The 27,190-nt window shown below is 45.6% G+C and overlaps 1 protein-coding gene across 2 annotated transcripts in view; it reads right to left on the bottom strand.

Annotated features, from left to right (window-relative positions):
- The window catches only part of l(3)72Dn (UTP4 small subunit processome component l(3)72Dn), a 91,532-nt gene that overhangs the window by 36,511 nt on the left and 27,831 nt on the right, over positions 1–27,190 (bottom strand). For both annotated transcript variants that reach the window (XM_075877051.1, XM_037426946.2), the window contains exons 8-11: positions 19,022–19,069; positions 14,395–14,551; positions 1,236–1,297; positions 91–348 (exon numbers count right to left, since the gene is read on the bottom strand). In XM_075877051.1, coding sequence (XP_075733166.1) covers positions 91–348; positions 1,236–1,297; positions 14,395–14,551; positions 19,022–19,069 — 525 coding nt within the window. The remainder of the gene's footprint in view (positions 1–90; positions 349–1,235; positions 1,298–14,394; positions 14,552–19,021; positions 19,070–27,190) is intronic.

The raw sequence follows: 27,190 nt of genomic DNA, 5'->3' as shown, positions 1-27,190 counted from the left end.
CGATTCAGCGTTACAGGGTCCTTACAAACACACCTAAGCATCCCTAATTCATGTCATGAAGTTACAATAGTCGAGAACCTGCGTACTAACCTCACTAATTTGATAGAGTCGAGCTTTGCTGGCATCTGAGCAAGCCAACCAGCAATGGTCATGCGACACAGCTGCTGTGTGGTAGGTAGCCCCATTCCGTGCCTTTACTCGGAGGAGCAACTCAGGCCTTGAACATATCGTCGAAGTCTGGAAGGGACCTTCTTTATTTGTAGCACAGTCTAGGCGCCACAGCTCCAAATGCTCTCCATAGTTGAGCAGGACACAGCCGCTTGATGCTGCCACTTGTACCGATGAGGACTGTGAGTACCAAATACAATCATTGCTCCATGAAATCAAAAAGAAATTGTAAAAACTTCAACATTATGGCTCACCTGTCTGTCAGACAAAACTGCTGAATGCAAGAAAGCAACATGATTCTGAACACTTTGCCCATCGCAAAGTAAATCAATTTGTCTGTTAAGTAGTTTGCAGTAAGGTTTGTTGCAGGCACTGAGGCATAGTTTGAAGTCATTCAATGACTTTGAGTGAAGAAGCAATGCCTGAGAGCTAACAAGAATAAAGTGTTGCTACCAGCAATGATTTACATTTAGAAAATTCCCCGAAAGACTGCTATAGAAGGGCCACGCTTGCTCACAACCTTTACCATTCGGTATGAATGGCAACATAAAAGATGCTTGTCAATTGTATTTGCTATAATTATTGAAACGCCATGTCCTTACATATAGGTGGACATGAAAGCTTCCAATAGGTTATGATTACAGTCGAACACCTTTGTAAGAGAAACTGGTATACGAGACAAAAGAGACACCAGTGTGCGTGCATAAAAACAGGAGCTCATGAGGAAATACATGCATGGTACCCTGCATATAAGAGAAACCTCATGTAAGGGACAAGAATTGCTCCCCAGTGCATGACTCTAATAAAGGGGTCCAACTGTAACCTAGAGTCTCTAATTCTGGCATGCCTCATGATCTTGTAGTGGTTCTAGCAAATAATGGCCCACAATTAGTTTCTGTATGTGTGTTTTCTTCAAAAAGGTGTGAACATGATACTTAAATATTTACACAGTTAAAATCTGAAATGTATTTTATCTTCCACAACAAAACTCTCTGAACAATTATTTCAACGTAAGCCATACTGAATGCTTCATGTACCATTAAAGATATGACAAAAGTTGTGCATACCTGGAGTGGACTATGTGTCACAAGTGATGTCTCTGTTGATGCCGCCAAGAAAGTGTCACACCCTAAACCGTTAAGACAAGAAAAAAAAAAGAATACTATGTTAGGATAGATAACTGATCGAATTTGCATGTTCTCAGGCAAAAGGCACTGAGACAACAGACAAAGAGAAACACACACACACAGGTGACCAAACTTGCAAAGTTGCCACTCCGGAATTGGGAATTATTCCATAATCATTTCACATTTTTACGACCCTGAAATCGAATGGGTATGAATTGAGGACAACGCTTGGAGGAATGGAATTTAAATAAAATAAGGTTTTGTTCTAATAATAGAGCACGTCTTCGTCTACGCGCCGTTTTTCAAACTTCAAACATTAGTAAGTCCGAGACTTAAACTTGACAATAAATCACTATTTTTTAAAATGGCTTAGCTGATTACAAGCATGAAACATACATAAGAAATGCGGCTACTTCCATTCTGTCCTATATGCACATACTTACAGTGTTACTCAGAATTTCGTCTCTATCACGTAATCGTGGTTAAACGGAGGCATACCGCTACCCCCCTCCTTTTACGCTTCGTGATTTTTCTTTTCCCCGCAGTGGCGCCCTAGCCGCCTGCAATCTCCCTACCCTTTACTTTGTTTTTGCTTCTGTCATCGGCAGCGACTCAAACACACACAGTCCAGCCCACTTATAACAATCCCAGATATAACAATTTATCAGTTATAACGACCATACTTCGGTGCACTTACAATTTTCCTATGCTACCCTTTGAAACTGAGTCCACATATAGCGAACATTTTGCAAAGCCTTCTACATTTACAACGACCACTTCCGACACGGTCAGAGTAAAAAAAAAAATATGGCACACATGAAGCGAGAAAAATGTTATAAAAAAAGCATATACTCTATTCACTCGCATAATCCTCGCACTTGCACAATTCTCACACCCGCGAACATAGGCCAACAAAAATGAACTTTTTTTTTTTCCTCGTGCAATTATCGCACCAAAAAAATGGCAGCAGGAAATGTCGTCTGCTACTTTCAGCCAATGATGATAATAGCACGGTGCCCTAATCCAATCCAAACCAAACCAAGTTGTGTAGTAGCACTTGTGGCACGGCGTGCGTGCATAGTGTTAGTCGTGCTGTAGTGTTCTGTGTGTAGCAGCGTCCTGTCTGCAGCTACGTGATGAGCAGATACAGGAGCTATACAGCTGCTTTCAAGCTAAAGGTTATCGACGATGCTCTGGAACACGGAAACAGGGCCACCAGCAGGCAATTCAGTGTGGACAAGTTCTGTGTGCGCTACTGGAAACGGCAGCACGAACAGCTCAAAGCCACAAACAAGTCACCTAAGGCATTCTGTGGGCCTAAGATTGAAAGATACCTACAGGTTGAGGTGGCACTACTAGACTACATCAAGAGTCTCCGCACCGACAGGTGTGCCTTTTCGATCAAGCTACTGAGGAATCAGGAGCGCATAATTGCCCGAAAGGAGGGCATCCCAACGCAAGATTTCCACGGTAGCAACGAGTGGGCCACACGGTTCATGCTTCGAAGTGGACTCTCGCTCAGGAGACGGATGACTCTTTGTCAACGGCTACCTTCGGCATACGAAGATAAGATCATCGATTTTCATTGATATGTCATAAGGATTCGGGAGCAAAAAAACTTCCTGCTCTCACAAATAGAAAATGTGGATCAAACTCCACACAACTTTGACATGCCACCGAGCACAACTGTGGAGCAGAAAGGTGTGTGAAGCGTGCACAATAGAATGATGGATGCGGAGAAGCGGAGGTGCACCTTCATGCTTGCCGTAACAGCGGACGGGCGGAAGCTGCCCACATTTATTATTTTTAAGCGGAAGACCCTTCCGAAGGCCAAGTTTCCCCCAGGAATACACGTACGCGTACAGGAGAAAGGGTGGATAACTTATGAATAACTAGGTAAAAACTGTTTGGGGATGCCACTCTGGAGCACTTCTTCACCCATCGCTGCTGGTCGTCAACAGCTTTCCCAGTCACCTGGTCGACTCTGTTCGGGCGAAGCTAAAGGATCTGCGAACTGACCTCACTGTCATTCCAGGCGGTCTGACATCGATGTTGCAGCCTCTAGACGTATCCTTGAACAAGCTGTTAAAAGATAATGTGCGGATGCTGTATGCAGAATGGATGTCTGAAGGCGACCATGCCATGACTACCAGGGGCAAGATAAAGAAGTCGTCGGTGGAGATCCTTTGTTGGGTAATCTAGGCATGGCCAATGATCTCCCCAGAAATTATAGTCCGCAGCTTCAAAAAGACAGGGATCTGCAACGCCTTGGACGGGACGGAAGACGACGTGATTCACGAAAACGACAAGAGACCATGCTGAAGCTCGCGATGACTCCGATGACGCTGCTATAAGCGACATAGACGGCAGGCTTGACTCGGGCTACGAGTGGTTTGCCCAAGAGACATTTTTGCTAGTGACTTCTGCTATCCAAATAAACCTTGATTTGTGTCAAACATGTGCTTTCATTGTATAGGTAAGCCTTGTATCAGCACTTTTTGAAGCCTGTAGTTGCTGACGGGAAAACGACGATTTGTGGCCGCTTATTTTTTTGTTGTTGCGCTCTACGTTTCCGCGGAAAATTTTCCAAGCTTATTATCGCACCCTCAACTTTCCATCAGTTTTTCGAGAAAAAAAGTGCGAGGAATATGCGAGTAAATACGGTAGGTGCACGCTTGCGTCTACCCGCTGTAGTTTACACGCAACAAAGACATCGTACACTGCAGCGAGTACCGCACGCAGCTTTCCTAACTTTCCAGACGTTTCTTCACCAGCAGAACGAAAGTGAGGGAAAAACACACAAAAAGAAATGAGACAGCATAAAGACTTGCAGTCAGCTGTCCCACGGTGAACTTTTCTAACGCCGCTCTCAGCATCTACAACCGGCGACAATTAATCAACAATGCCTTAATTTGAATGCATAAATGTGAGAAGCGATAACTTTTGTCGCATGTAAGTTCACTCCGATGCTCAACTCTTCAACATCATAATGAGTCGCAAAAGGTTTTCCACCTTTCGGTAACGGCAGAGGCCGGTCGATTAGTGATAACTTCTGCGCACTTGCGGCAGTGCCTTAACGAATAAGCATCAGAAAAGAGCGACGGCAAGGTGGCCGCTGACGATGAACATGCCATTGACTCATCACCGGTAACCTTATCACAGTTATCTGCTAATAGCTGCTCAGCAGTACAAGCGGTGCTGTACAAGCGTGTCATGCTGCCGTTCACAAGATCACTGCTACATCAAGTGAGGCCGCTTGCGCACATCGCTCACAAAATTCTTTGTCTTAACAAACCTGCTACTTACCGCATCCGAGCACGATCCCGAGTGAAGCATGTGTGGAGAAAGCACGACCGCGTGCATTCATTGGACTCCAAGTGAACCGGCATGCGACGGCAAGAGTTGAGTAAGCGACATTGCTGCACGCAACTAGCTAGGGATGATTGGAAATGGCAAAACCGCGCTTCAATAGAAGCACAGCAGAACCACAGTGGAACGGCGTGAGTTTATCGCGAACGTGATCGAATTCACTCGTGAGCAAATGGGTGTCGTTTAACACACAAAAAGACCAAACTTTTCAGTGGACAGGTTGTTCGAACTTCTGAATAAAAATACACAGAAAATAAAAAAAAAAAGGGTTCGGCCACTAAGGGGACGTTTTCATGGGCAGGTCCATATACGACGAACTACTGATACAACGACCATTTATCGCGGCACTTTAGAGTTCATTATAAACAGGTTCGACTGTATCCGAAAAAGCACTTCTCTAAGTTGTGACGCGTGTTGACGCTGACGCAATGCTTGTGTTCCCTGGAAGCTTTCGTACACCAGCTAGCGTGCCTTTTCACCCGATACTCCCCCCCCCCCTTTTTTTTCCAACACTCTCACCCTTTCCAGACACATGGGAGCCTTTGCCCGAAACTCTGTCGGCGAAGGTCTGTGAGAGACTTCTTTTAAGGTCTGAAGGCTGCAAGCGGCCACTGTTGCTCTAGCCCGGGAGATCAAGCCCTCCTGAGTCACTATGCTGTTTCACACATCATGTGCAACATTGCAGAAGCTAGCGAAACTTCTTGCAGTCGATGCCTTCGCAACAAAAAGTCGTTTCATATTCTTACCACCAATAATTTAATTTTTCTTTTGTTATTACGATGAGAAGAAATTGAAGATATTATGTGCCTTACCAACAAAAACGCCGTTGAACGTCTGTCATTACGTGGCTGTATAGCTTAGTTTTCACGTGACGTCACATGCAGGATTTCTACTCTGGGTATGCCACGATGGCAGCCACCTGAACTTTCAGTGTCAGTGCAGGATAAGACACCACAAGGTCATTCGGTACCCGCATTATTTTGTGCCCTTACCGCTTTCTTTTATTTGCCAGTAGTGCCAAAGGTGAGCACAAAGAAACGAGAGGGTGCACCGGCACTAATAACGCGAGCGACCACGAAACGCGCAGAGTTATTGTATTTACTCGCATAATCCTCGCACTTTTTTTTTGGCAGAAAACCAATGCAAAGTTGGGGGGAGGGGTGCGAAAATTACGTGGAGAAATCTTTCCACGAAAACGTGCGGAGCAAAAAAGAAAACAATGTGGCCGCGAATCAGGATTCTCATGCCAGCAACTTACTGCAAGCTTTGAGAAGAACTAATTAAGACTTACTTCAACAATAAAAGCACAGGTTCAACACAAGGCAAGATTTATTTGAGACAAAAAGGTGCAAGTAATTAGTCGAGAATTAGAATACCACATGCAAAGCTTGTGGGCATTGCAGGTGTACCGTTAGCATTCGTCGCTCAACAGGAGCCCGCAAAAGGTTAGCGTACGGCGTCAGTATTGGACTGATGGCCATTCAACATAGAATCGTCCACAGTTGCCTTCTGATGAAATGAAGTTTACTATTCATCCCAGTCTTAGGCACATGAAAGGCCCAATGTGTCTTGGTGGCTTTCAGCTACCTTGACCAGAAGCGAACAAAAAACTCGACTCAGAAGGGCCTACCGGCGGCCCTGTTGCCATTGTTTAATGCATGATCAATCATTTTCAACTTGAAAGCAGCCATGTAGCTTCCATATCGCCCCATAGCGTAACAAAATTACTGTCACAATGTACAAAACACGCCACAACTATAGTGGCTAGAGTTTTACCTAGTGTCGTAAACACATGCCTTTCCCAACCGGATTCTATGCACCGCACTGTGGCGCTTACCGTTGCTGGCGTGTTGGCCAGTAGCGAGCAGTGGTAGCAGAGGGTGACGGCTGGGTGCAGCTGGCGGCAGCACAACAACATCATTGTCTCAGAAATGCTGCCCTAAACATTTACTTCAGCAGGAGATTTTAATGCTTACAAATTTTAATGACTCGAGACCGATGAACGAGAGACTAAACAGAAAAAATTCTATTTTTGCAGCCCATGTGAAAAGACCAAATATGCAGGAGCCAACATATTTTTCGCTGTGTGCACATAATAGCTGTTTTGACCCAGCATTTTCTTAACAATGCAGTTAGAAGCATTTCTTTGAAGCACTCAAACTGCGAAAAAAACGCACTTTGAGTATTTCTCCCAATCAATATATCTCATCCTTGCCTAGATATACTATACGTAGTACATCTGTGTGCTGTAGTTGTCTTCTCTTAACCTAGTATAAACAAAAATTAGCAAATGAGCATGTGAGTGTGTGGTGAACGTGACTGACAGGTCCCGAAATGTATAGCATAATATTCTCGTTCACATCATGGTCCCTTTCCCTCAGTCACGTGTGGCAAATATACCCAGAAAATACGGGCCGTAGAATGCTGATATATATATATCCGCCACACGGATGTCCGAGGAATAGCATTATAAATGTCCATTTCCCAGGAAATATCAATAGACGCAAAGAATGAAAATTACGAATCGATCCGAAGTAGAAACAGGGCATTGCATCTGCTTGGGCAGTAACTTATCACAGAGCCACACCGACGCTTGAACATGGCATACGAGGCATACGCTGACACACACAAACTAAGCGCACCAGACAGCAGCTGCGCCCTCTGGACACTGTATCGTAAACTTTTTCAGCCTCACTGCTTCATTCACGGTACTAAGAAACCTTTCTAGCCACTATACCGCTCTTGCCACTTTGGTTTGGCTTGGATTAGATTGAGGCTCTGTGCAATAGTACGCTTGATGCTGAAGAGATGGCACCAGATGGTCTAATCCCAACTGCCATAAGCAGCAAAATCATCAGCCGAGAGCCAGGCAATCAAAGAGACGTGGTCCAGCACGTGCTTAGCATCCTGGAATGCCAGCGGCCGAAAGCGGCGCCCCCACGGGTTTGACGCGAGTAGGTTGCTGCTCCGGGACATCCGAGCACGCTAGTGTCTCGCTTTAATCCCCCTACCCCTTTCCCCTTTATGCCGGATCGTCAATAAAGTTGTTTCACTCACTCACCAGATGGTCTGCACTATCATCATCAGTGGCTGGAACAAGCAGACGACATTAATGCGGCAATTTTCAAGAATGCGATAATTACTTGCAAAAAAAAAAAAAAAGAAATCGTATTTGTGTTGGGCGATGTGGGGGGTGCGAGAATTATGCAAGCGCGAGGATTACGCGAGTAAATACGGTATACGTTTTGCTGCCTGCACTTCTTGCATAGCTTCCACAGCATTGCACTTCGTGTATGAAACTGAGCATAGCTGACACTGGGCTGCACGCACTTCCACTGGTCTAGGGTGGAGCCATTTGATTATTATTTTCATCCCTTTTCTTGTCATCTTTTCTTAGCTCGGTAGCTACGACTCTGTACATACCCATGTTCAGATCGCCAAGCCAAGAGGGAATTGAAGAACGTATTTTGCAACACTATCAATTGCTACTACTGCAACATGCTGCTCAAGTTAGTCATGTAGGCCTGAGCAAATTTTTTTTTTGAAGTCGAAGGCCGCAACACATTTTCTAGGGCCACCTTTAGCTAGCCAGAGCCAAGGGCAAGCGTTGTGTGAAAGTGTGAAGGATCTGCCAATTTGTAAGAGAAACCGCTGCCAAAGTTAGTGTACAAACAAATGCATTATCCCAGCAGATACTGAAAAGAAAAACAAGTTATCCCTGCGCATTGGTTCTCATTGATGCCCCCATAAATAACCACAAGCTGTTTAGTACCTGACACACGTGAAAAACCTTTGCGAGAAGGAAAACATTGCATTATTGAGCACAGGCGAACACAGAAAGTTCTCGTCCCCCCATGCACAAGGTGCCAGAGCAGTGCTCTGCTCCAACTAATACCAGACGATCTAGATGGAGTTTTATCCAAAAACACGACCACTCCAGAAGCGTGGCAAAACTGCTTATTCTTCCTGAACACTACTGGTTAGCATAAAGATACGCCATGTTATCATTTTAGCATTAACACACTTAAGGTTAAACAATACTGAAACATTACCACTTGTTCAAACAAGTGGTAATGTTTCAGCTCATCGGTGTACCATGCAAACACTATAGGTAGGGGAAAGACTGCCCCTATGGTTAGTAAGGTGGTTGCACTGCACGAGATATAACCAAGCTACTATCCCTCCACCTTCGTACTGTGTGGTGCGTACTGTGGGATCTCGAATTGGTGAGCGACCCGCCACGCTCTTGGAGTGAACGGACACAGTTGACACGGTCGGCACAAACCAGACACACTCACACTTATTTAACTAATTTATAACGACGATATCGTCCACCTAATCATTACATCAATTGTAATTAACATGCTAGGACATCGATACACAATAACACGACAAACACACTAACACACCCAAGGCAGCGTCGCCAACGCTTGACTTACCACGAAGGCCCCCGGCGCGCAGGCCGCGGTGCCACGCGCCGAGGACCCACGCTAAAGACAACCGTTCGCGGCAGCCGCCACCCGCAGAAGAGACTCGCTCAACTCTCCCCCGCCACCAAGGCTTGCTTTCCGCCAGGGGTCACCGCCGGCGCCACACCATGATGATGATGCCGATAGTGGTGGCCAACTCTCGCGAACACAACGCCATATATCGCCCGGTTGTTGTCACCCCAAAATGCGACTTTTGGGCGAGACACGTACGCCACGCGGCACAAACAACTTTACAGGGGCGTCAGCACCCTTACAGTACCTTTTGCACTTCTCAATGGATCTGATGACATCTGCTTAACGGGGCTTTCATTCTTGACTCCATAAAACAATTAAGATGTCTTTTCTACACTGAGAAATTACAGGAATGGAATTGAACTGCTCTGCCATTCCAGGAGTGGGAATAAGCTAAGTTTCTTTATTCAGCGGAATGGACAAGAATCGAATTGCAGCAAGTTCCGATTCCTCTGAATGGAATGAAGGCACCCATCCTGCAACACTGCAGCTGACCCCTTCTACCAATGTTTAATCTGCAGAAAGATACTATTTACAAAGAGACCTATGAATCAGCTCATCGGTGTGCCATAAGATTCAGCTAAAGCAGCTCTTTCAGAGATGATAAACTGTATATACTCACATAATAGGCGCAATTTTTTTTTTTTCAGAAAATCCTGCTTCAAATTTGGGGTATGTGCATTACGCGCAGTGAAATTTCCAAAAATTTCATTTCCCACTACAGTATAGACCGCTGATAATGTACCTTTACGCCGCCAAACTCCTAAATATCAGCACTACAGTCGAAACAACCTCCTCGGCCGCACTAGCGCAAAACGTGTTGAGCATGCAGTCTCGCGTATCCAAGAATCAAAGCATGTGATGTATTACAGTGCACATTCTAATCTCCAAAAGATAATATCGAAAGGCCCATGTTGCCCACAGAACGAATGTGGAAACAAAAAAAATTCCACGAAAAGAAAGCACCATGATGGAAATTCGCTGATTACGTTTCAGGCCACCTAGATTATGTGGATTATCACTACTAAAATTTTTTGTGCTGAATAGTACCAATTGTTTGATTTCACGGGCTCACACTCTATATTCAAGACATTGCACATCGCAATCAAATCGCGAACTACTGTTTGAGTGTTACAAGCACCACCCAAGCTCCTCCTTTTTGAAGTAGAACGACCTAAAAGAGTTACACTGATTACGTACAAAGCTGCAACTTTCATCGCCCGCGACTGCCACCTAAAAGCACCAACAGTGATTAGGCCTATTCAACGGTTCAGCATGTCATGGAAAACTTCAACAAGAAAACATTAAGACTGGGAGTCAAAAAGATGACACTCAAGCACTGATCCAAGAGCAGCACGCGTGATACGATGTTTAGGTATGCGGCGAGCAAATCTATGGTGATTAAAGTCCACCGAGCTTGTGCAAGTCCCGCGTAGTAGCAGCAAAGGGATAAGCTCACGTCGCAACGCCGAAAAGCTTTTAAGGGGGGAGGCTACCCTGGAGACCGAACTTTTTTTATTTTTTGAGATATCTGGATGAAACTTTCAGGGGTTGTTCACTACAATAAAACTAGCACAACTGCTAAGTTTCACGAAGCTGTGTTTCTTAGTTCCAGAGTTATTGAGGTTTAACTGGGTGCTTCTGAGGAAGAGTCGTGAGAAATCCCAGGACATAGTAGAAAGCTGAAATTCATTGTAGTCATTCCTTGATAGCTATCCCAGGGCGCTACAAAGCCGTTTTTTTTTTTATTCCCCCCCCCCCCCCAAATTTTCACGCAACTTTGAATTTGATGTAACCAGTAATGACCAGATTCATCAAAAATTAATTGTTTATTATAAATTAACAGCACCAATTTTCAAAAAAAGGAGCTTGTTACGCCCTTGCAAGGTCATTCAGGAACAGAATAAAAAAAACGGCACACAGATCTGATGAACGGTTTTCGAGTTCTTGCTTTCCTCAGCACCACGACCAGCAAAAAAATCCGTTCTGAGAAAACAGGCCTAGAAAGTTCAAAACACGTGTTTTCTTCAAAAAGCTCCAGCACAGTAGCTAGAAGTGTCCTGGCACACTCTTTTCTTCTTTTGCCTGGCCTCCATCTTCTCTTGGTGTCTTTTAGAATTCTTTTTTAGGCGTAAAGCGTCTTTTTCACGAGCTCGCTGGATGGCCAGATGACCTGGTTGAAGTCCAATGGAGTCCGATATCACTTGGGTTGCTTTGCAGCAGCCGGCATTGTAGCGCAGCACTGCTTCATGCAGTGCTGTTTCTACCGCGATCAAGGATGAGTGTTGTTCCTTCGGCATAAGAGACCACAGAATGGAGTGGAATGATTCTGATGAATTTTGCGTCTTCGCTCCCAGGCAGCGCTGAAGAAGCGACTTTTGTGACAGTCTTTCGTAGATGGGCAGCATAGCTGCAGCGACATAGTCCGGTAGGCTGGGTTTATGTTTTGGCTGTGGCTCACGCTTTGCCTCTGCAGCTCTATGGCGGCACCACGATTGAGCCCCCTCTGGACAAAGTTCATGGTGAGGGTCCTGGTCAGTCGATGTGACGTGGTGATATGTTGCCATCACTGCACGCTGCATGGCTGTTAGGTTAGTTGAATTGTTTCTCAGGGCCCAACCATAATATCCTGTCAGCTTTTCAATGAGGGCTTTAGTCAGCTTCCCCTTCCCACTCAGTGGCTTATCACTTTTCTGCACAATGTTTCGAAGAGCACTTCCAATCCTTTTCTGAACATGGTTCAGACATTATTCTTTTACAATTGGCACTAGCCCGTACACATTCTCTTCTGTGAGGGCAGCGAAGGTACAGCTGTCTCCGTCGGACACAGGAGTGGTGTACCGCAGGCCATGCTTGGATACAGACCGCCCAAAGAGAGTCAAGCCTGCCTCCACTTCCATGCTTCCCGATTTTGCGTCTGCGTTTTTCTGGCAAATGTGGTGCTTCTGCCAGCTTTCGTATGCTGCATCTCCAGGTTTGGGCCCTGTTTGGCATCCAAGGCAGTGGTTTGAAAGAACTACAGCATCCAAGATGAGACCTGTAAAGAAGTCAATTACCGATCCCACTCCGATGTGTGATGTGTGACCCCGCTTATGCCATGTGCCATCGTACACTACGGTGATGTCCTTGCAGAAGCTGGGGTCCATTTCTTTATATGTTTTGATCACTGCTGTGGCAGAATCAGCATAAAACTTCTCCAAAGTGGTGGCCTCTGGCTTCCTGAACGTCTCTTTCAAGTGCTTTTGAAACGTCTTGTGGTGAAGACCTCTGTAAGAGACGTTCATGGCAGCCCAAAAGTCATTAAGGGCTGTTTGCCCCTTGCCTATTTGCTTTATAGCCATTATGGCGCGGACATTTACATCGAAGGCCTGCGTGTCCTTTTTGCGGGGTGATGTCCATAATTTATCGACGGTGCCACAAGAGGCGCACACGACTCCAAGTTTTGTTGCAAGTCCAAGCTTGGTGCTTTCTCGGACAGTCATAGCACCTTTCAAACATTCTTTGCACACTGTGCGGCTGAGCACGACGTTAAAAATGTTCATTTGAACGAGCGAAAAATGTTCGCCCTCACTTGTCACTGCAGGTGCAAGAGCCGGCTGCATCAGTTGAAATTTCTTCTGCGTCGCCGGCGTAGACACGAGTTCAGCGCGAACGGCGTCACGACGTTTTGCATTCACATCGATTTCTTCCTTCGTTAGGAAACACGTCCTCAGATGAAGCGACGGTCCACTCACGCTCGATGGCGGCACCGATTCAGACGAAGTGCTGGGTCCGGCGATATCAGAAGCACTCGGTGTCACATTGGATGGCATCGATTCGGAGCACGTGTCGAGCCCGGCGATCTCGGAAACACTCGGTGCATTTGCGGCTCCAGCCACACTCGATGTGTCGGATTCTCGACTGGCGACAGCCGACAACACAGTTCCGTCGCTGCAAGCGTCTACGCAGTCGGCACCCGCAGCAGAATAGCGGAATTTCGATGATCGTTCAAGCCGCATAGCGCGCCTCCGCGCACCGGACTTCCGCACTGACTTCGGCTTCAAAGACGAAAGGCACAGATAAGTGCAAAAAGAAAAAAAAAACGAGAGAAAATGATCGAAAAGATAGCACAAGGCGAAGAGCGGCTCGTAAGCAGACGTCTGTCGAGGCGGACGGAGCAGGGAGCAACAACGAAGCGAGCGCGCTGGACGCGCCATCGAGAGGAGCGACCGCCCCCGCTGCTGCACAGCAGCCAATGGCGGGCACGCTTTCTCCCGCGAGATACGAATGCGCTGCTCTAGCCAATCAGCGCTCCGCATCGCATCGCGGGAAAACGCCAATAGCGTCTCAACTGTGCTGCCGACGCCATTTTGCAAGGCGGCGAACGAGAGAGAAAGAATTCACGGTCAAAACAACACCAAGATGGCGCGGGACGACCGCATGGTCCGAGAATGGCGCGCCCGCGAAGTTTGGTTTGATTTCGGGATTTGCGTCTGTTTTGGACGCCGCGGCGGCCTCGAAAATAGTATTTTTTTTGCACTTTGCGGTTGAATTAGGTGCTGATAATTACAGAATAGGTAGTTTATGAGACATACAACCCAAAAATGTGGTTTTTCAAAAACCGACTTTTTCGCGATTTTTCGGTTTTCAAGGGCCGCGTCCCCCCTTAAATTTACGGACGAGGTAGCAAAAACAATAAATATGACGCTTTTCCGGACAGGAAACTCAATGTGCACTTGAGGAAGACACGATCGCGCGCAGTCGAAGCCACATTGCCAACAGCGCAAAGGTTACTCAACTGTTACTTAAACGCCCAGGCAAATGCCCTGCTTCCTCACTCGGCAAGCACGCACAGCTCTGCTGTGGTCATTCCCCCCCCCCCCCCCCCCCTGCTTCAGTTAACGTGAGAGGGCGTTGAATTGCAACCATGCAAGTATGGCACAAAACTACTGATCCCGACTAAGTTTGCAGTGGGCTTATTATGCGCAGAAATAAAAAAAAGTGATTTCTCATGAACAAACTAGGAGTGTGCCTGTTATGCGGGTGAATACGGTAGATGCCACACTCAAGTAACATTCAATAATATTTTGGATAAAATTATTACCATAAAATACAAATGCAAGTCCATCACGTGTCAGGTGAGAACTCCTTGGCCTTAATGTGGATTTATGAAACACACATCAAGGCCAAGGAACTATACTTACAGCCAAAAAAAGCTACACGAACTCTTACAAAGCAATGTTACCTACCCCCAGACAGAAGCTGTCCTTTGGCAAAGGCAAGGGCTTGAACATCTCGCTTGTGACATGTTTTCTCCATTGACTTGGCCCACGTCTGTGTTTGACCTATCCTGGTAAACTTTACAAGCGATGGGTCCACACCAGATACAAACACATCCTTTTCATCCTGGAAAATAAAGGAAAGACTAGAGCCAGCTCAAGCAACTAACCAATGTGCACAGTGTTGCAATAATTTTTTTTTTCATAGGTACACATATGTAAACAAATCTTCCATGGTTCATTTTTTGGGTAGACTTTGCGCAAGAAATAAGTACCTAAGCAAGGAAAGAAAGTAACAATAATGTCCAGGAGTCTCTCTCTATATTTTTTTTTGCTAAAGATAAATCTCAGCTCCTTAGACCTGTGTATCACAGCCAAACAGAGTATTAACACTAACCATATAAACAACATATTTATGGAACCAGCAAAGGCACAATGGCAGGGTACTGAACAGACACTCAAGTGAAACACGGAGGCATATGCCCAGCAAAGACACCCACATTACAGTGAATATCTCAGCACATGATATCATGCAATAGTCTGGTGGACTGCATGTCACAACAGGCAGTGCTTGGGCAGAGCTGAAGAAACAGCAGTGACAACAGCTGCCAATTCAAGGGCTCTCAAGCTCTAACGAAGAAGCGATAAAACATACTGACCACTCAGTCCTGTCTGCAGGTGCACCAAAAATGCAGCACAGCGACTACTCATTAAAGCAGTGGGGAGTTTCCAAAAAGGGGCCAAAAGTTTGTGACCCGCAAGTGTGTGGTGGCATAGGATCAAGAAGCTAAAAATTTTCTGTAGTAGGGCCAGAAAGGCAAACTACAATAAATAATAATTAAAACCCTTCACAAAACATTACCTCCAATAGATATATTTTCTTTAGAACTTCAATTTTCAAGGTGTAGTGGCAAAGACTTTACTGGTAATCTTCATTGATTCTGTGAGTCTGCATTCTTGCCACCATCAACAGAGAACCCAACTTGTAACCACCCTAGCTGTGTTGATAAACTTACGAGCTCTCAAACAGACAGATGAAAAGACATGAGTTTATTTTGCCGCCAATCTTTGTTGTATGCGCGAGATATGAGAAAGCAATAGTCTATGCCAGCATTTTTAATTCATAATGTCCTCAATTGCTTAGAAATTAGGTCAGTTTGGTTTAGGCTAAGAGCGATCACTTCAGCATGTGTTGCCATGTTTACTTTATGATAAGCTTTTGGGGCAGGCTTTTCGGTTCCCACTCATTTTGAAGAAGTGTTCACAATAGAAAACCCAAACAGCACTTTCGTCAGGCCACGCTATTTCTTTGGAGCCCCTTTCTTGGGCTGCCACACTTTGGGAACACATACTTTTTTTTTCATGTGCTAATGCCTTCGCTGATTTACTTCTTTCAAAAGCAGTGTGCCGACTATGGCTCGTGCATCCGAGCATGCCCTCAGGGGGGCTGGTTTAAAACGATCACGTTTTTTTATCATTTCTCTTGCTTGGCATGTGCTGCCATGGTTCAGGAATACTACGTAAAATTTTTTTCATGTGCCGTTGGCTCTTTGCGCTTTCATATGCACATCAGAATGTGCGCACATGGTGTGGATGGTTTCAGCTTCGAACTTCAGGTGGTTATCGCTTCTTGCACCCGCAATGCTGATGGCTGTCTAGTTTCCGACCTTTCAAAAGGTCACCTTTTTTTTATTGCTCCACTGAGTACAATTACATCAGTTTCCATGCGGTGCTAAATTACACAAACGATGCCACCGTGGTTGCATTTGCCATTCTGGGCAAAAAACCAACCCAACTTGTTGGCGATAAGAAAAAGCATTATTATAGCTTTTTTTCTCGTTTTGCTTTCCGAATGAGCACACAACCTTAGTTTTCTTCTGTGCACTCACTCATGCAGTTCAGCTTACGCTATGGAAGTGCGCACCAGTTGCTGTGCTGCTAGGGAGTTAAGCAGCAATTCTTCCGATATGGACTATTCCCCAAAGGCTGAATCAGAATATTACAGTCGAAACCCGCAATAACGAAACCCCGCGAGTACGAAATTCCCGCGGCAATGAAATATTTCCGGATACCCGGCGAACGTTCATAGAAGCCCATGTATTACGTATCTCGCGCCAACGAAACGTTTTCGGACAGCGATCCTGCATTAACGAATTTTCTACCACAGTGCGGGCCTTATTTTACCCTCCCGCCGAAGGTTATCTGTCGAAAATATGCTCATATGCGTGTTATGCGCACTCAAAATTTGTAAACGTCTACTTTTGCTGCGCTAGCGTGGGTACCGCCATTTTTGTTTACTTAAGGAGGGACGCGGCTTCGGATCGCAAATACCGCGCAGAAGTGCTTCGGAAAATTCATTTCACCCACCTAGGTAGCAAAACTTTTTCTGGAAATCGGGAGAAAACAGCGATTTTTAAAAAATTATGGCTTCGCGATGGCAGGGCCAGGAGCCGGCTTCTTGGGCTAATCGGAAAGAGCACTTCTCCGTGTTTAACTTTCCCGCCTCAGCTGGCTCCTCCCTTTAAAAACAAGCGCACAAAAAGCAAATATTTGAAGGTCGTTTAGAGGCCCTTGATTGGCTGTGGCCACCATGTTGCGTCAGCTCGCCTCGCTATTGGCCCGATGCTCGCTCCGGGAGATCGTCTGCTGCTTGTGCGTCGCAAGGGCATGGCTCTCGAAAATTGCTACTTCGTGACGTGCTCTCGGCTCGACGATCACTTAAGATATAATTACACTTTAGTTAGGAGCAGTAGGCGGATGCGCAAATACTACGAGCGCGGAGCGTCATCGGAGTCATCTTTAGCCCTCACTCCGCTGACAGCGAGACTGCGGGCAGGAACGACGCACTAGCGCACTCGTGGCGACGTGCTTCGTCGCAAGCAACGAAGCTGTAAGCAGCAGCACGGTCAGATTACTACGAGTGGCCGCACCAGATGCACGACCAGATTACTACGAGCGGGCGCGCAGTCTACGAGCGCGGCGCGTCATCGGAGTCGGCTTTAGTCCTAACGCCGCTGACAGCCAGACAAAAACAACCTGCGGGTTTTGGATGCGCTGGGCACCCTTCGCTCTTTCTTTGGCGCACATGACGACGACGTAGCAATAGACCACTTTTTACAGTGCGAAGGGAGAGCTTTGAAGTTGTTGCATGTCAAGGGTCGGCAAAGTAAGTTGACTGACTTCTGGCAATAAATTTTCGTTCTGCTGGCCGTATCACTGTTTTTATGTCTGATGCTTGCGGCGACTGAATTCTCGCGAAAACGAAATTTTTCGGTTTCCCCGGCGATTTCGTTATTGCGGGTTTTGACTGTATTTATTGAATACAAGTTCATCAGACAAGGATCTACTTACGAGTTCATACTCGGACAGTGACGAAGGAGCAGCATCTCAAAAGGATGTGCGGCGAGCTGATCCGTACAAGATCAAAGGTCATTCCCCAGTTTGTAATGTTGGAGCAAAAACATTGTTTACGAGAAAGGTACTCTGGTATGCTTATTTTGTATGTCTATACGCTATGTTTAATACAACACACAAATTCCATTTATAAAAAGTTGTAAAAGTGTGTTTCTTTAGGATTTTGCTTGATGTTATTCATGAATATACCATGTGCGCATAACAAAAACAAAAATGTTTCATCACTTTACGATCATGCAAAAAAAAAAAAAATTGGCTTTTTTTTTCTGAAATAGAATTGCCTGAAGAATTGAATTCATCAGTAAAAAATTACTCACTTTCGGAGTGCATTTTACAAAAAAATTTGATCCTTATAGGGTTAAATCCATTTCACCTTGAATGCACCATACATATTAGTATAATAAATGAATGAATGGAATTCGTAGGGCTTGTTTCTTGTTTGTTTTGGCACAAGCTCAATAAAAACTAGCAGATAATGAAGACAAAGAAGGTTCTGTATTGAACGTTAATTTTACTGTTAATATTATTTGCTGGTTTTTATTAAGGGTGCTTCAAATCAAAGATCAAACAAGCCCTCAAAAATTCCCTTCTTTCATTTATTTATGGCAAGGTCTCGTTTCAGCAGATTTGATGTCTTCTGATAGTGTGTGAGGGCTTATTGGTAAACTTCCCACTCGTTCAAGGATCACGTGCTGTGCGACGCCAGCTGGCGGAAGAAAAGGGTGTTCCACACTCACCATCATGGCTGCGAGAAACACTGACTAACACTCCCAGGTTTGCATGCACATAAATACCCATTAAAATGAACGAGGGGACAACTACCATGGTAGGTCTAATCACAAGCCTGCAGGTTTGGTCCCTGCCGGTGAAAAGCTGTTTTTTGGTCAGCTTTACTTTCTTCAAATCTATAGCAAAACTACAATACACTTTAAACAGTAAAATTAACATCTGCTGTTATATTTTCCTTGGCTTCATTATCTGCTCGTTTTTATAGATATAATATTCGTGACACATGGCATTGCTGATAACACACACTGTCCTCTGTAATAATTACACAGACACCAGTAAAATCTTTCTTAAACTAAAAAAAATATCATTTAAGGTATTCAACCAAACTCCTGCACACATATTCAGCAATATTAGTAACATTAGAATAGTGGCACAACGGAATAAATCTGCTTACCTCACTTAAACAAAGTGCCAGAACATCAGCACTGTGTTCTTTGAAGCTCTGCAAGAGTCAAAGTAGAGAAACAATAACTCACTGCACACTGCCAAATCCCCAAACACAGCAAATAAAAATACATCAATTAGTGCTTAATGCAAGCACTATTGGGATCAGAACAAAAGTGGAAATTTTGTGAAACTACAGGAAAAGAAAAAAAAGTGTGTATACATATATACGTCTTGAATTTATTGAATTTGTTCAGTAATGTTTTTGAAACAACTAACAAGACATATCAGAAAGAGGCTTTGCCCAAGTAATGGTACGCTACACAACACCCTCGGGGGCTATGCCTAACTAAAACTACCTTTGGGAGTCGATGACCAAAGTTATGATTTGACGTAGAGCCAACGACACCAAATAGAGTCTTTCAATAGCTTTAACAGATGCAAAAATCAACCCTCACACTATGACATAACTTCATATGCCACAAAAAGCTGATGCACACTGTCACCCCAATGAAAGATAGGACATCCTTCTGCACAGTTCCACTAGTGCATGTTTAATGTTCAGACAGACCATTTTACCACGGTACAGTTATACCCCTGTCACACGGGCACCCGTGAAGACCGTTTAACTCCCTCGTCTTTACGACAACGAAGATGCGGTTGGTGTCACACGACCACCCTTACGCAAACGAAGATGAACGGAGCATTACGCAAAGGACGTTCAACGATCTCCCTTCGCAGCGAAACGAGGTACTCTCGTCCTCAGCAGTCTAGAGGTCAAAGAAAAATTTCGAGCACTAAGTGGCCGCAGTGAAAGAATATTACATTTTAGCAATATTAAACGTTCTTTCGTTGTAGTACTCATTCACATCGCGTGTTTGTTTACAATATTTACGCCCGCCAGAGTTCACTTACTCTCAACACCGATGCCCTACACACCGCGCCTCGCGAGACGGGCCGGCCGGCGCCAGCCGATCAACGTCAGTACCAGCGCAATATCGCACCACTTCCTCACGTCGTCCGCTGTGTCACTCATGGCTGAAGAACACAAAATGTGCGCTCACGAGGCAAGGAAGCATAAGAACTTTCGTACCGGGCATGTACACAGGCAACAAAACAACTAAAAGCACAATGTGGCCAGCGTCACTAGCAGCATTGCTACATTTAGCAAATGCATTTTTATTTGAAATTATTTTTAATGGTTTGTTAGTCGCATACCCACTTTATAGTGCTTTTTTGTAAAAACCGCATAACGAGGATTCACAAAAAAATCAATAGGGATCAAATTAGAATACTTTTTCGAAAATCAAACAGTGCCAGCTGAGCCCTTTCGCGGCAACTGTTACAACCTTGTCATTGCCGTGTGACACTGCCACAACTCCTTCTCCGTCGAACCCCCTAGGGGAGATTTACGTTGACGGTGTTCAACGGAGTTTGGTGGTGGCCGTGTGACAGGGGTATTGAACCTGCTTATAACGAACATCCATATAACAAATTCCTCGATATAACGAAGTTTTTCTATTCTCTGCCGTTGCTCCATAAAAGCACATGTATTTTCGACTTCTATGTAACAAAGTAACAGTGCGAGACAACCTTGATATTACGAATTTTCCCCATTGACAATTGGGGAATTTTGCTCTGCATTTTGGTGCGAGCATGCATTTTCCGTGGCTGCCCTGCGCGCACACGGCACACCAGACGAGAGCGAGCCCTCGTGCCTGCACCCCACGAGCCGGCGTTGCCGCTATTCTTGCCGCCACGGGTGCATGCGCGGGTGTGCCCCCCCCCCCCCTTCAAACCAAAATAGAAAAAGAATACTTTGGCGTCTTGGCAGTACTATGCTTTTAGTTACCGTCCCATATGTGAGGCCGCGCTGCATATAGAGGGTGCTTTACCAAATAATTTTCCACGGGATCCGTGTATGTGTTCGTGTCATTCGCTCTTCGTTTTCGACGTCATGCGCGCATGCATTGTTTCACTGTGCGCGCATGATGTGGCCCCACTGACTACCTTCAGCTTTGCTTTTTTAGGGGCGAAGCTCCTTAGGGCGTGGGCTGTGCGTCCCCTGTAGCCTGTATGTAGCCACCTTTAGTTTAGTTCTTGCAGTGTTCACTAGATGGCGGTACCGTCCCCTGTATGTAGCCACCTCTAGTTTAGTTCTTGCAGTGTTCACTAGATGACGGTACCGTCTCCTGTATGTAGCCACCTCTCGTTTAGTTCTTGTAGTGTTTACTAGATGGTGGTACTTGTAGCTGATGATGAAAAGATGCAAGGTGTTATAAACTAGAAAGCGGTACTTGTAGTTGATGAAAGACGCGAGATCTTATAAAATAGGAATGATGTCACATATGGCGCGTGTCATTGGTTGAAGGCAATCGTTCGATTTAGTGCGGCGACGTACGCTAGGGGGAGCGTTGTAATAAAATCCGTTCGCTGTTGGCGCGCGCTCGGAGTCGCCGGATGGATAAGGCTGCACAGCGGAGAGAGCGCAAGGCGGCAGCAGCGCGCGCTCGCAGACAGAATCCCGATGTGCGAGCGCGCGAGGCAAGGGACATCGCAAGCCATCTATCGTCTAAGAACAAATAAAAGTTTATTTGTGTATATACACACACAGCGTTTCTCACGTCTTTACATGATGATCGACTGGGCGAATTACACGAAAGATTCACAGTTTACCGATGAATCCCTCCGGAGCTTCGCCCATTCATCATCATTCACCCCGTGAATATGCCGTAATTTTTTTTTTAATTGTGACAGAAACTATATGGACAGTCCTGGCTGCTTTTTGCCGCCGCCATCATTCCCACTCTACGTATATATGTATGTATGTATGTATGTATGTATATATATATATATATATATATATATATATATATATATATATATATATGAAAACTCAAGAAAAGAAAAGCCACCCACGCTCCGTGCTTGGCTTGTTACGATGCGCTGAAGCGCACTTATCTCCCACGCATACTTTGCCCCGCCAATGGGGGGAGAAGGGCATTAGATGCTTGTGCGCTCCACTCGTGCATATCCTTTGCTGGGAAGAATCGTGTGCCTTTGACCGGAACGATTGCGTTTAGTTGCCGGTCGCACGAAGACCACTTCGCTCGCTGGACAGGTGCCTTTTGCGAAAAGAGTGTGCTTTTCAAGCACAGCGAAGTAACAACTGGGGAAAGGTTGTTAGTTTGTTCTCGTCCTGTGTATGTGTTGTTTTCGTGCATCATTTGTGCGTGAGCACCGCGCTGCACGATTCGACCTGCTTGCCATTCTCAGCGTCTCATTCCAAGTTGCTGCTATTGCATTTATTGCTTCGCCCTTGGGGTGAAACTGTGACTTTTATCTGTTTCGGACAACCGTGTCGTCACCACCAAGGGGATATCGGATTAAGCGCTGATGGAAAATCTCAGAAAACACAGTGACGACAGATCTTCGGAGGTAGACTCGTCATGCGCTGCCGTTTTGCGCCGCGAGTTCGCAAGCTGGTAGCTTTCGCGATTAGCCAATTAGTTCTGCCAACACGACAACGCGTTGAATGCAATGCAATGAACGTGATAGCAAAAAAATGTAACGTAAGGCTGGCAGCTAACTCTTTTGGATCCGATATGGCGGAACTCCTTCAAAACGCTGGTGTGAGCAAATACGGCTGCTCCAAGGAGAAGTTCTCTTTTCACGCAGTCCCTTCCTTTTAAAACCGCACTGATACTTGCCGAGATAGCAAGGGCACCAGCGATCGCGACCACCCTTAAAATACAAGTTCATTATTGCTACTCGAACGACCCCCCCCCCCCCCCCTCTCAACGTTGTTTTATGCTTGTTCAAGATCGGTGATTTACTTTCTGTGTGAGCACTCGACGGCAATTCTAACACGCGGGAGATGTTATCTTGTACACTTTCCAGACGATAAGGATGGGCCAACTCATTTGATCTGTGCTTCAGCAGCGCTCGCGCTCTTTTACCTGCTCGTGAAAGTTACGATGCACGGGGGCATGTTATCAATTCGTACTTATTACGTAACAATGCAGCGACGCCGACCCCCCCCCCGAGAGTGTCCATATATTTGCTATAGCAATATAAACGCAGTTTTTTTTTACTGTAAAACAAGAGTTTTGGATTAGCTCGGCCTTCAGTCTCACTTTTGTTTAATTTGCGCGTTTATTTTCCTAATTTTCCTACCGAACCTACATATAACGAAATCCTCGGGAATTTACCAATTTCATTATATCCAGGTTTAACTATAGTTGCTTTGCAAGACAAGAGCCAAATTTTAAAGCAACTGAAGCAGCCTGCTTGCGTGACAAAGCCATGGGCACGAGTTCCATTCTGGCTACACTGGGCACAACCAAACGGATCTTAAGGTGTTAATGCTTTACCTGACAAGTGATCAGTAGCAGTGCAAAAAATATAAGTGGGCCATACAGTTGAAACTGATGCCTACAGCTTAAATTTCAAGCATATATGCGTGAAGCACTTCAAAACAATCAGTATCATTTGTACAAATGCCTTTCAAGATAAACGATGATGCTGTGCCACTGCTAAGAAAAAAGCCATCCCTGAGCCCTAACGTCTTTCTACGAGATTTTGAAGGCCTTTAAACCTATTTACCCACCATGATGATCCCTGTTAAACAGCTTCCAAAGCTGTCGTGTACAAGTAAAAAGCCCTGAACTGCTCAACTCTTACTCAACTCTTAGAGACAAAAGAGTCAGATACTGTGCTGTTTTCTTTCCAAATTAAAAATACACAGAAAAGATTTGACAGTGGGTGCCACCTCACATTTCTGAAAATGCAAGGTTAAGTGTGGATCTATTTAATTAATTGGCAGAACGTCAAACCACCCCAAATGAAAATAACACAAGCAATGCGAAAGCATGTTGCTGTACGTATATACATACGTGCATGCACAAACATGTTAACATGCTTTCGCATATCCATACACAGTAAAAAATTTTTACACCCAAAAGGGTGTAAAAAGGGTGCTTTTACGAGAAAGCACCCTTTGCAACACCCTTTAACACCCATAAATGGTCGATTGAAAAAAAAAGCACCCATTTGTTTGGGTGCTTGCCTCGATAGCACCCTAAAATAGGCTCTAAGGGTGCTTTTGGGCCTGAGAAGGGTGTAGGTGACGATTCATCAGATGGAATATGCAGCATAAGAAGAACACATAATTATATTATTTGGTATTTTACGTCTCAAAAACCTCGATATGATCATGAGGGTCGTCGTAGTGGAAAGCTCTAGAGATTTTGACCATTTGGTGTTCTTTAATGGGCGCCGATATCGCGCAGTGCACAGGCTTCTACCTTTCCGCCTCCATCTGAATTCGACTGCCACGGCCGGAATCGAACCCGCGACCTTCGAATTGGCGGCCGAGCAGCGTAGCTACTGCACGAATATGTGGACCTTGCGTTAAATGACGGCCTAGACTTAGAATGTGTGAAGGTGTTCTCCGAATACAGCAGAATGCCAGCAGAAGCAAATCGCGTTTCATCTATAATGGCAATTAACTGCAATCCACGTTACGAAAGCTCACCTTAGCGTTGGTTATAAGCTGCATGTTTGCTGTGGATTATACACAGGAACATAATGTTCGCCCGAGTATGGGTGTGTGTGCGTGAGCCTGCGCATGTGTTCGCGTGTAAGCGCGATTGTGTGTACACCCGTGCATGTGTGCGTGCGCGTGTATGTGCGAGTCCGTGCTTGTGTTAAGCGTGCCTGTGCACATGTGTACGCCCATGCATGCGTGCGTTTACGGTCGCGTGTGTGTGTTGCTGTATGTGTGTATACGTGTATGTGTGTGCGCCTGTGAATAAGTATGCGTGTGCATCAGCCCGTGCGCCCTCAAATTTCGTGTGTGTGTGCGGGGGGGGGGGGGGGGGGGGGCACTGCTTCTTAGTGTTTAAGGTCCCACACCTGTTCAGACTGGGAGTCTATATGGGAGGTGGCTTAAGAAATGGCGGTGGTCAAGGCACTGTACACTAACTATTCAGTACATGGAAAACAGCTGCACATTTTCGTGCCTCATCATTGCTTACGAACTTGCTGTGGTAACTGATTAGCTCCGTTAAGGCGCTTCTACGCTCGAAAACGTGGGTTATGACCAATTCACACGGAAAGCTGTCACTGCACTTATGCACAACCATCGTTTATATTAACAACGTTTAACAAGAACGTGCGCTGCCTTTGCTACAGGTGCTTAGCTAGCTCATTGGGCAACCATATGGAATTATGTGCTGATCATGTGGTCAGCAAAAAGTTTGTTATAACGACCTCGGCACGTTTCGTGGTGCATGACAAGCCTTCTAAACATCCGCTACAGTGGATTAATTTGTTCCAGCTTCGACTACGCATTCAGTGTTTGCGGCACCATACGCGGAATCGCCGGACACAGACAATGCAAAAAGAAATTTCTCTGGAATAAGGTGTAGCGATGCTCTCCCGCTAATGCCACCGAGGACGAAATAATTATTGTTTCTGGTCATTCCATGGTGCACTTTGTTTTGCGCAAGTTTTGCTTCACTATTTTTCGCCCACTGCAATCGCATTCCGTCAAAATACTCAAAGAACCCGAGGCTGGTAAATAACCTGCGTCGCTGTGCGACTGGCTGGAAGGAGAGTGGCCGTTTACAAGGAGTCATTCCGCGTTGAACGGCTGTCCGCCGTATGCGCCATAGCGTTTGCCTTTCGGCGCCGTCTTGGCGGGTTTGCCGCCCCCCCCCCCCCCCCCCCCCGCTCAGCCCGGCCAGCGTCAACGGCGGCGTAGATAAGCGAATAGTTGCGTCACCGAACACCTGCGTCGACAGCTGCGGCGCCGCCACGCCGCCGCCAGTGCCTCCTCCTTCTCTCTCTCAGTGTTGTCCTTTCTGTCTCATCAGTCTTTCATATGCGTTGCGTTGGTCGGAGGTCTTGGTCGCTGTGTGTGTTCTAGCGAACAGGCGCATATTCAAAGGTGGTCACACATGACACCGTGTTCGAAGTGACGCTCGGATTAAGGAATATTCATGGAGTGGCGGACACGGACAACGTGGGCCTGTTCGAAGTGACGCTCGGATTAAGGAATATTCATGGAGTGGCGGACACGGACAACGTGGGCCTGTTAACGGTGAGTGTACTGTTTTCGTAGGTAGTTATCATACAGCGCTAGCTGGGCGCCTGCAGCAGCTCTGCCGAAGTAGGCTGCCAGCCATTTACAACAGCATGCGTTCGCGGGCCTGTTGCAGATGCCTGATTAAACGTGGGACTTAACGAGTTCACACTGCTATGCGCGATTTTGTGTAAGTGCCTGCATCACTCATACAGTGAGTGATGTGATCACTTAACAAGGGCGGGATTACTTGCTGATCGCACATTGTCTCTACACTGCACAAAGTGATTGATATTGTTTTAAGATGTGCTTTGGGCTACATCGTAATAACATTTCTATTAATACTCAAATGTGCAACGTGCTTCTGTAGGTGTAAACGCAAAAAAAGAAAGAAAAAGCAAAAGTTATGTACAGAGGCGCACTGTACGAAATGGCTTTTTTTTTTTTTTTGCTTAAAGACGGTATAGTTGGAGGTGCTGATATGCCGCGATGCTCCCAGCACGTGCGCCTCGGTCTTTTAAGCTATTTAGGACAAGTGCCACCAGCAACAGGGAAAGATCTAGCAGACTTCGCGTTGTTGTGGCCATCGCCGTGCGTTGTTTTTCCTCGTTTCTGTTTGCTGTTTTCGTGCTTCGCTTTCATCTGCGATAATGTTCGGCGTTATAACAGAATCGATAGAGTATACGTGACTGTTGGAGCTATGTGCGGTTGCTCTAGCATAAGTCATGGCTGCTGCAACGTAGTCGGCGTCCGCGCGCGTTGATGTCGTTCGAGCGCTCTTACTTGCGTGATTGTGTTTAACTGAGTATTTAGGCACGGGTTACGTTTGTAAATCTTGTAGTCAATAATCGCTAATAGCGTGCCCCTGATTGCCATCAGAGGATGGGCTTGGTTGTCGAAATATGCCAGACGCTTTTTCTGAAAGCAAGCTTTGAATTTTTTTTTAAAAGAAGTACTTTCATACGTGCAAGGCAGTGCCTATTGCAGGCCCGCAACTGTTTAAAAACTGGACGAGCTATCACATCTTTTATCAAATTACAATGAATTATATAAGATGATTGAATTATAGATGACGAATTTCTGTGCTAGATT

The sequence above is a fragment of the Rhipicephalus microplus genome, chromosome X (genome assembly GCF_043290135.1).
Source record: "Rhipicephalus microplus isolate Deutch F79 chromosome X, USDA_Rmic, whole genome shotgun sequence".
Lineage (NCBI taxonomy): Eukaryota > Metazoa > Arthropoda > Arachnida > Ixodida > Ixodidae > Rhipicephalus > Rhipicephalus microplus.
The sequence above is the reverse complement of the archived record's forward strand: the minus strand, read 5'-3'. Positions and strand labels throughout refer to the sequence as shown.